This window comes from Juglans microcarpa x Juglans regia, chromosome 6D, assembly GCF_004785595.1.
Source record: "Juglans microcarpa x Juglans regia isolate MS1-56 chromosome 6D, Jm3101_v1.0, whole genome shotgun sequence".
Taxonomy (NCBI): Eukaryota; Viridiplantae; Streptophyta; class Magnoliopsida; order Fagales; family Juglandaceae; genus Juglans; species Juglans microcarpa x Juglans regia.
In genome coordinates, this window is record NC_054604.1 from 29,270,566 (window position 1) to 29,281,521 (window position 10,956).

Below are 10,956 nucleotides of genomic sequence, written 5' to 3' on the forward strand. Positions count from 1 at the left end.
GGATTGTCAGCTTGAAGCCAGGTGCCAAATGGAAGATGTATAGGAATGATTTTTAGGAAAGTGCAGAAAAATCGAGAATGGCCAAACCTTCCCTAAGCATAGCAAAAAATCGACAACATTTCATATTTGAATGATACCCATGTATCTATGTTATAGGCTCTTGGGAGAGTGAAACCTTGTTTCAGTGGAATGGTGATGTCGATCTCAACTTTAATTTTGATAAACTTTCTGCATGTAATCCCAAATTGGGTGTCTTCTTCTACCTCTAGTAAGTTGTCCAAAACTTTCTCAATATGCGTAGCATTGTCATATGTCATATGGTCAAACGGGAGGCCATATATTTGCACAAAGAAGGTTGAATGGTTCAGAACAATTTCCTACAAAGTAGATCCTGGTGGCCATAGTTTAAGAATGAGTAGGCATCTTTTGAATTCCATGGGGCTTGGTTGAGAACTTTGTTTTTGTCTTGTGGGGACCGAAAAGTGAATAAAAACATATTTGGTTCCAGGTCTTCTATTAGAAATTTTTGTATGAAGTTCCATGCTGCTTTTATGCTTGCATGAATTACAAATTTGTTCAATGGACATGTTGCCACTAGACGCCCCACCAATGTAAGTTCTGATTTTTTTTCTTTTGCTTCTTCCACTACAAGTTCTAGGTTGAGATCCTGCCATGAGAGGGCTTTAGTTTGTGATATTATGGAATCCATTTCCATTCAGATGGAAATTGTAGCTAAGATCTTAGTTGAGATTTTAGCAGTGTAAGAAAGACTCCATGGAGGAGTGGGGATTCACTAGGGAGTGAGGAGAGACTCTAGAGAGAGTGTGGTTTCAACCACATGGCTACAGTATATAAATGGCAACTCATCTTTGTAATTTTGATTTCATATTATCTTTCAACTAAAAGATTTCTATTTATTATATTTTTAATTATTATTTCTTTCATGTCATTAAATGATACATGAATAAGTAAAAACTAATAAATAAATTTTTAATAATGGTTAAACATAAATGAAAATACCATCTTTAGCTAAACTTCAGTCTATACAATCATATGCAATTTGCTTGCTGAGCATTCACATTGGATTAGACAAATATCAAATTTAGCTAAAATTTAACCAATCTACCCATTAAAAGTCCTCCACATTGGATTAAGCATTGTTGTGTAAGTTTGGTTATGAGCTACAGTAACTCATGAATATATTTGTTGAGCAACAATAACTTAGCAATTGGGTTTTATATTATTTCTCTCTCTTCATTTGAATCCTCGCGAACAAAAGGCTCATCCCCGTGAAATCGCTCCCTGCTACAAATTCCTCTCCCAAAACCTTCCCCATAAAAACCCTCACCCTTGTGAAGCCCCTCTCGAATCTCTCCCCCGTGTCCTTGCCCCCGTGAAGCCCCTTTCCCAAAACCCTCCCCCTGGCCCACATGAAATCTCATCTCCTTCCCTGTCGTTCACTCCAACGTTCATCGACGGCAACGAGTCTTCATTCTTTGTTTTAGAAAACAAGGCTCTCCCCCTCGTCGACAACAACTCTTCTTTTTATAGCACCTCTTGTTAACCATTCATTGAGTACTTTATCTCTTCTCCCATCTCTCTCACCATTTCTTTCATCTTTTGATTTCATCTCTTTCTTCTATTTGATTAAAACTAACATGGTTATTTTTGTGATGTGTAGAGTTTCTTGATTATTTTCTTGGTTATTAGCAAGGTTATTTTTGTGATTTGTGGTTTGATAGCATCTGATAACATGTGGATGAACCCAGTTGCTAGGATTAGCCCAGGCCTTGATCGTGAAAAATGTCATTTTTAGGCCTTTAGCTTGGGATTTTCTTGCCTAATAGTGGAATGCCAACGCCCACCACACCAACAAATAGAATAATTGCAATTGAAATCAATTTATATCTAAGTGCTTGGCTTCTTTTGGTCTTTGTGGCCTTGACATTGTAGGTACAATCCCAAAAACTATAGTAGGGAGGAAAACTAACATAAAAACAAACATCTTTAAGATGTTAAAACAAACTCCATCTTTTGAGCATGGCACGAGAGAGAAGAAAAGGTAGTCACCAAAAAGAAGTAAATTATGATGGTGCAATTGTGCAAAGATGTTGGAAATGTTTGTTGGTGGATTCTTTGAGTAAGGCTCTAGTACTTGTGTTGTTATATAGAAAGTAAAAAGTTGCAAAGTAATGGGGTTTCTGTTTGGAAACATTGATAGGGCCTTGCATAAAATGCTAATGGCCTTGCATATTAATGGGATTTTTGCGAATAAAAAAAAGGTAAACTATAGCTTTGCATAAAATGCTAGCTTCTCAAGTTGGCTATGTGCGTGGTATGCATGTGGGTTATCAGCATATATATGAAGTTGGATGGCCTAACAATTAAGGAATATAACATTATGACATATATATTTTCAGGAAACTCAAAATCACTATGATTTTGCCTAAGTTCAATGGTTGTCATTTTGAAACTAAAAAATCTATAATTTTGCCTTAAGTTCTGTGGTTGTTGTTTTGAGTGCTATATCTAAAACTTTGAGTGACATGTTTGAGTGCTATAGATGTGGGAAAGCATGTATGAAAATTCAGCAAAGTTTGAGTGCTATAGGAAAGCATATCTAAAATTGTTGTTAAACTTTTATAGTGGTTGTCTACCATATGTTGATTTGTTATGCATGCTTTTTTTTATATAATATTTTGTGGGAGTTTGTGACTTTGTACAATGTTATTTTGTTGAAGGATGAACTCACAAATTGATAAAGATCATTTCTTCTCCACTGTCTTGCAAAGTGGTGGAGAAGGTATTAACAACCCCCATATGGCTAACAACTCTCCTATGGCTAGTGTCTTACATGATAATGTTGAGATCGAGAAACCTGAAGGGGAAGTAAGAGCATCAATTAAGAAATCCCAACAGGGTGTGTCCTTCATCGTAGAGGATGATAATCTCCTTGTATCAATTTGGCTTAACATTAATATAGACACTATCTAGGGGACTGACCAAAAGTCCACACAATTGTAGACAAGAATATATGAGTACATCAATAGATTTAAAAAACCTAACTTGAACGTTCTATAGTCTCGTTGACTAATCGATGGCCAACCATCAAAAAACGCACGAATTAAGTTTTGTTCTTGCTTGGCCCAAATTGAATCAGTGCATTCAAGTAGTACTATTGAACAAAACAATGTATGGTTATAATTATTATAAATTGCAATGATATACATCTTTATATATTCTTTTTATTATTTTTTTTAGATTGAGAAGGCAAAGATAATGTACCGATCCACACAAAATGCCACCTTTAATTTGGACCATTGTTGGAACCTATCGAGGCACAACCAAAATGGCAAGTGCATATGGATTATCTGTCAACATGGAGAAAAGGAAGCTGCTCTAGCATTCCATAGTCTATACAAATAGGAGATGCCAATATTTGCGAGAGCGTCTTTGTCAATGTCGAGAGACCACCAAGCAAGAAAGCTGAAGAAGAGAAAGCAAAATGAAACACAAAGAATCGTCACCTACTAATTTTATTGGTGTGTTAAGTCACATAGAAAGTGATAAGAAGATAATGATGATTGAAAGACGAAAGCGGTAAGCCAGGCTGATAGGGATAGGTCTGAATTGATACACCTTAAGAAGAAGAAGATGGAGATGGGAATCATGAGTTTGGATATTGATAAGATGAATGCAGTGCAACGAGAAACTTCAATACTCTTTAAATGTAAATCCTTGATAAGCAAAAGAATAGATCATTATCTCAATCTTAGTATATTTGGTGTTTATTTTTGTACATTGTAGTGGCTAGAGTAGTTTTAACTTTTGATGTCTTGATCTTTTGATGCATGGTTTGAGGTGTCGTAACTTTTGATGGCAGGACAGATGTGAAGTTTTTTTCTTTTCTGTATATGCTAAGTGTAGTGGCTAGACAGATGTATATGCTGATCTTTTAATGTATATATTGAGCAGTTATTTGGGGCAGCAAGTTATTTGGTTGATTCATAATGTATGGATAGATGTTGAAATCTATACTATTGGATATGAAAGTTCTGAGTTGATTTTCTATATATTTTGATATTTTGTGTTTGAAAATGAAGTTAATATATAGTTGTTTGATAGGTTTTATGTATTTTGATGGGTAGATTGTTGAAAAGAGAAATACTTCAATTACAAAGAGAATAAATAAAAATAAATTTATAAATTGACATAATTTAATTCAGTACGTTAAATTATAAATTTGTTTTTAATATAAAATAGATCTAATATATCATTTAAATTTACGTCAATTTGTAAATTTATTTTTATATAATTTTTTATATTTGTAATAGTTATACAAATATTTTAAAAATTAAAAAATAATAATACTTACCTATTATAGCTAGTGATACGACAGATCACAAAACACGACATCCTAGAGAAATTCTGACAAATTTTCACGTTATCTTTTCCGCTTGGTAGAGAAAAAGCTGTTTAATTCTCTGTTTTTTTTTTTTTTTTATTTAAAAAAATGTCAGTAATTCTCTTTCTTTCCAAAAGCGTCATTAGTATTCCAAAGAACTCTGTCATAGAATCTGACAAAAATGGCGCAAAATCATTTATTTGATGTGTGGACAAACAAACCTCAAGAAGCCCAAAAAGCATCATTGTTTTACTCTTTTGAGGAAAACATGCCCTAATTCACATAAAATACAAAATTGTTATGATTAGATAAAAGGCTAAATTCTATTCAGAACTTTAGCTACAGCCCACATCAATGCTAATGCAGGGCTCTCTCTCTCTCTCTCTCTGTGGCTGGTTCGACTTCGCTCCCCTCCAGGAAGCGTAGAACTGCAAACACGCAGATAGCGTGCTGTCCTATCCATTCATTCATCGTAGAAGACAGAAAAGTGAAATGACATGGATACTTTTTCACCTGCAACACAGGCACGCACTTTCCGCAGTGCAATCAATGAAAATACTCTCTCTACCTTTCACAAGCTGGACAACAGGAAGCTAGGATATAAGGCCAGCCATGGCCGCGCAAAAAGAGAGGGGCAGTAACAAGATGCCCATTGTTCATTAGTACACGATCATAAACAGGCCTGGGGTGACCTAGCTCCCTCCCTGAGATTCTGAGCCCACTTCATATTTTTCATACTCAAGCTAATGTATTACGTAATTTCTTATGTATTGATTACCTCGGCACCATATTTACCTTTTTTTTTTTAGTTTCTTTTATATCTCTCTTCATTACAATATCAACCTTTTCACTTCAGCTATAATGATCATTCACTTACCCAACTCTTACATATCTACTACGATGATATGACCATTTGTTGCATAAAAGACCCTTTGATTTTCATTTTTCAAAAATTATTTCAATTCTCACTTCCCAAATGCTCCTCAAGTTCTACTTCAATGGTAGTTACAGCATAAAAATCAAAGACTTATTTATTATTTACAATGATTTCAAGAAACTTTTTCCGCTCGAGGTGCTAGCATGTATAGCAGCTCAATCCAAGTCCAAAAGAAATGAAAAGCTAATGTAGCTGACAGTCTTTAACCTTTGCCAATTTGCACTTGCCAAATAGCAACATTACAGTTCTAAAGCACGTCTATTTACAATCACAAGGAACAGAGACTGACGTAGTCACCCCCCCCCCCCCCCCCCCCCCAAGAATATATATATATATATATATATATATATATATATATATATATTCAGTACGCTCATATCACGGTGACTTACCATGAGTCCTATTCATCAGCAAGCTCTCTCACTTCTACACCGCAATTTCCATGCACCGGTATTCACAAGATTCTCTAAGCCTGGACTCTCTAGCTCCCCCCACTACAGCATAATCAGCACTTTTTAGTTTCAAGAAGTTAGCTCTAAAAAATGCACTATCAATTAGCCAATATGTCCCCCCCAGCACCAAAAATATCGACCCACTTGCAAACAAACAGACAATAATAACGAACAGGAAACAACAAGTCACGGCCATTTTTCAGTTTTCTGCAGAATCCGAGCTTATTACAGTCCCTTCACCTTCTATAGACGACACGGGCAATTTACTTCCTGGGCTCAGCTTCTTCACGTCCAAGCTGGAGCAAATCAAGATTCTTCTCACCATGTTACAGAATTCCCTGGAAGACGGTAACCAAATAAAAAAGGCTAGATTGAGGAATGCGTCATAAGAGAGAATTCCATAACACCACATTAGAATGAATCATACTTTAATTTTGTGACCGAGAAGAACATTAGAGGAAAATGTAGTTTAGAAACTTCCAAACAGTGACAATATTTTAGTGTTATTTTATTTTGGAACAGATAGTGTTGAAGATAACTTACCGCCATGGATCATCTCCCATGAGCATCATATCACCTTCGTCATCAGTATAGACAATTTGCCACTTGTCACAGGGGCGAAGCTGTCCCTTGATGTCAAACATGTCCTCAAGTTCATCTATAAGCTGACTATATCCTTCCAACATGGTTAAGTCCACAGCACGACCAACAGCAACCCCCTGCATTTGAACCTTTTGCATATTTGAAGCACAAACACGTTCAGAAAATAGCAGAAGGGGCTATTAATCTTAAATATATTTATCAAATGCTTAAACAATTTCCACTCAGTACCTTGGTGCGACTTCTGGTTGAAGTAGAGCAGTTTTGCTTGCTCTCTTTTGGCAGTAGTACTTGCAGCTGTCCCAGTTCCTTTTCTTGTGAACATTTTGAGAGATCAGACTTATGGTCTGAATCAGTAGCTGATGGGGTACTACGTACTTCACTGGATCCATTTGGCATGCTAATTGGTTGTGCAGTTGCCTTCATCATAGGAGTTGAGCTTGTAGAGTTATTAATCAGCTCAATACCAAACAATCGGCACCCAGAAGCAGTGTCAGCTCTCTTCTTCGCTTTCTCAACAGTGTCAGGCAATGGGTCATTGCTCAGCTTTGATGAGTGTGCAGTTGAGAAGCCTGAGAGAGAAGGCCAACCAGACACACTTTTGCGAGCATCCACCGCATCCTGAAATTGATGGCCGGTGACAGATGTATGAGAAGAAAACCAGCTTCCATCAGTCTGAGTCCTTGAAATTGGGTTGCTGTTGTTAATATCTGTCTGCTTGTGATGCCACATAACATGATTTTCACCCCTTTTGCCTTCAACCATAAAATGTGTCATTTCATCAGACTGCACCAATGCAGGATTCCAGAGAGTTGATCCAGTCAAACTAGTATCATCTATAAGTTAGAGAGAGAGGACTTTAGAATGTCACCAACTCAACCTAGTACAGAATAAACGGAATGAGAGTAAAGAACCAAAAAAAGGTTTATCTCACCAAGATTTGGAATTTCAATAGGTGTTCGAGGCCTTTTGCTCTTTGCCGGAGAAAGTTGAGCCAGGCTTGCAGGTACTGAAGGCACAAAGGGCTCTATCTCCCATGGTGAAACCCGATCTGGTCTTGGAATCGATGCTGGTTCATCCCATTGAACCTAAAAAAATAAAAATAAAAAATTGGATTTCCATACTAGTTTGAAACAGTGGACAACGAGGGAATAAAGAAATTACTTTTAGAGATCGCCATCTCGAACCTTCCCAACGAGAAGAAAAACCTTCAATCCCAATTATTGTGCCCAAAAACCTGATCAATTAAAAATGCAGGACAAGAATATTTGAGAAAAAGCACACAACAAACAAACAAACAGCAATTGCATATTGGAAATATACTACCTTCTCTCTGGGGAATCCTCTACCTCAAAACTCATCTTAAATCTCATGCCAACTCCAAACTTATTGTTAACAGCTTCCAAATACTTATTCAAGCTTATTATGAACTGGCTTGTCCTGATCATTTTAAACAAAGCAAATGAAATCAATGATAAGATATCTTACAATAATTTTTCTACATAAAATTCTATTCAAGCACGTCCAAAAGAAGGAACATATCACACATACCTTGGCTTGTAAAATACTACAAACATAGTTTGGGTTGCAACAGCATGAGATGCAGTTGCAAGCACTCCTAAGTGCATGCTCTGACTTGAAATCACCGATGATGGCATGCTGCTCTGTTGACGGGCAAGACGCCTCACCCCAACGCGCAACTCCCCATTTTCTCCCCTAGACGAGCAATTCATCGATGAGTTACATATATTACATTGGAACTACATTTTTTTTATGACATGGAATCTCAACATGGCAGGATCCTTTGGACCCACCCATAGAGAGTAAACCTCGGATATATGACCCCAGCCTCCAAAACCATCGATTAGGTAATCTAAGGAAAAAAAAAGGCATTTACCTCAGAAATACAAAGGAGTCCCCAGCAACTAATCTCTTAGATGTCACAAAAACACTCCATCCCGTGGTAAGCAAGTGTCTCCGTGGTTGACCTGTTCATTGAATTAGAGACAGAAGAAACATGAGTGAAAATAAATTATATTGTTTGATTTTATTTTATTTTTTTCCAAGCAGATGAATAAATTGTTGCTCTGGGTTGGTTTGAACAACTCGTAATGAGTCAATGAAACCCCCATCTCTTCTAAAAATAATGGAATCTCATCCCAATCACAAGGGAAAGAGTAATAAGCTTAATCAATTACCTCTGAAAATATGCTTAAAATGCCACGCATAACCATGAAGATCCTTAGCAACCAATTCCTGAGTTGGGGTCGACTGGGTCATGTCCTGAAATAGATCCATAAACGGAAATCAAACATTGAAACGAAGAAATTAAAAGCAAACCTATTAGTACAAAGAAAAACGTTACCAGAGGAGGAAGGCATTCTGTGGCATGTTTGCGTAGAACAGAAAACCCGCCATGGGTACTCGTATCAGAAGCTGTCAAAACTTTGCAGAACGAGTGAACCGTAGGTCTTGGAGGTTCAGGAAGGCAGTGATCAGGACTTGTAGGCTCAGTTTGCTAGACATATTTCAACAAAATTGAAATCATTCAAAAAATATAAACGCAAAACAAAACTCTGTGCTGCCCAAACATTGAAGTATGTAGAAATCAGAAACAAACACCCCTGCTGCTTACATCTGCATCTGGAACTAGAGTAATTTGTGCATAAACCTCATCTGTTTCTTGCTCCGCCTAAAAAAATACAGATAGAAACAGGAAAAATAAAATGAGTTTTCCTATGCAGCAATTTTCACAATTTATTCCAAAGCTCCGTTTGGTTGTTGAGAAAAGGCAGGAAATAAAAAGAAAATATGATATTTACGTTGGAATTTTGGGTTCCAATTTCTTGAGACCCCATAAAACTAAAATCCAATTCAAATGAGCCAAACTCAACTAATAGGTCCAGCTCAACTCGGTTTATCATGTTTAATAAAACACATCGAACAGAAAAAGTTATAGCCCTGACAGCTACTTTATTTCCTTCATGTTCCCATGGCCAAACAGAAAAACCGAAAAATAAGGGTAATAGTAAAAAAAATGACAAATCGAATAGAGAAAAAATACCAGCAGATCAACGTTGAGAATACGACAGAGAATCTTCGAGGGAAGTTGAAACAGTGGACTCCTCTGATCCAGCTCCTGATTTGTGGATGCCTCCAACTACAACCACCGGAAAAACAGCATTTTTCTTTTCAGAATTCAGAACACACTCAAAAAGGAAAGCCTCAGCAGATACCAACTACAATAAAAACAAAACTAACTTTGTCTCTCGCTCTCTCGCTTCTTTTTTTCCTATCAAGCACCTTTTTCCAGGAAAAGCATTCGCACACTTACTTGTTCCATGTGCCCCTGTGGAAAATAGAAAACCCTCTCGCCGGACCGAGGCACGTCCACGAGGGGGCCCGCGCAAGCCTTCCATAACTCCGCATACAGATCATCCCTTCCACAACCTAAGAAGAGATCAAAGGAAGAATCTTCACATTTTACCAGTAAAATAAACCCCAAGAAAATTTGAAAAAAATAAATCCAACGGCCATTTCACCTTCCGCCGAAACATTTGACTGCGAAAACGACCCGTCCCGATACGCCATCATTGAAACCCGAGTCAAATACACAAAAGCTCACCTAAAAATCTTTCCGACACCCTGAATCCCCTCACTATATACAAATAATAAACCTCGATTGCACCACTAAATTTATGATCACTCCCAAGCCGTTAGCACGAATTATTACAAAAGCTCCGACTTTTCGCTTCCAGCACGGCGCTTTAAAACTGAGTCACAAGCGCTCTCTCTCTCTCTCTGTCTCTCTTTTTCTCCCTGTAACGACTGCAATCGAAACCGTAAAGCAAAACCACCTTCTACACCCTGGGAACCGTTACGAAACCACCTTCGGAGCTAACAAAACCACACACTCTCTAGAAACTCTCTCTCTCTCTCTAGAAACTCTCTCTCCCTCTCGAACGCAAAGCACTCTGTGTCTTATGGAAAAAAACGGCGTTACAGAGAATCGTCCAATACCGCCTTGCGCGCGTCTTATTATACGCGACTTTAGTTGCTGTAAACTGTGTATCTCTCTCTCTCTCTCAGCTTTGTATCTCTCTAACTTAACTAACCGTAGTAGGGATATAACCGGAGGGGGCGGGTAAACGGGACGGCGAGCGTAACGGAAGCTTGGGTCTGTCTAACCCCCAGGTTCCAGTCAGTGCCGTGTCATAACGGCTGGGCGGGTATTTTTAAATAATTTTGTTGGTGGGTACGGAGCATTGGGATGCGTGAAATTTGGGGTTGACGGAAGACGTTTACTGCTCACGTTTCCGTCACCGTTAGCTGCCGTCCCTGTCGTTGTCTGCTTCGAAACAGGCAACAGGGTTGGCTCAACCCCAACCCGGCAGAGTTTCTTTTTTTTTTTATTTCGGAATTGATAGTTTTATTTGACCTGCAGGTTTGGTTATAATTACGGTGGTTTGCCATTGGATTACAGGGACCACACAAACACGTGGTAAGCGTTGGATCTTCGTCCTCGCTTTTCTCTCTCTGCACCAAACAATCCGCTTGCGGTC

At 37.9% G+C, this 10,956-nt stretch overlaps 1 protein-coding gene across 4 annotated transcripts; it reads right to left on the minus strand.

The window, feature by feature from the left end:
- Positions 1–5,690: 5,690 nt before the first annotated feature.
- Positions 5,691–10,438, minus strand: LOC121234751 (auxin response factor 9-like). Of its 4 annotated transcripts, none has more exons than XM_041130834.1 (15): positions 9,937–10,438; positions 9,729–9,844; positions 9,459–9,554; positions 9,030–9,086; positions 8,760–8,912; positions 8,593–8,677; positions 8,292–8,382; positions 7,946–8,110; positions 7,721–7,834; positions 7,559–7,631; positions 7,329–7,482; positions 6,626–7,149; positions 6,338–6,525; positions 6,035–6,132; positions 5,691–5,839 (listed from the first exon to the last, which is right to left on the minus strand). In XM_041130834.1, exons 1-15 carry the CDS (start codon positions 9,986–9,988, stop codon positions 5,769–5,771), a joined length of 2,037 nt encoding a protein of 678 aa, XP_040986768.1. In that variant the 5' UTR covers positions 9,989–10,438; the 3' UTR covers positions 5,691–5,768. The 4 variants fall into 4 exon arrangements, with proteins under 4 accessions (XP_040986768.1, XP_040986766.1, XP_040986765.1 ...); XM_041130832.1 differs by having other exon boundaries at positions 5,691–5,836; positions 6,626–7,230; positions 9,937–10,437; XM_041130831.1 differs by having other exon boundaries at positions 6,626–7,230; positions 9,937–10,436.
- Between the last annotated feature and the right edge of the window lie 518 nt (positions 10,439–10,956).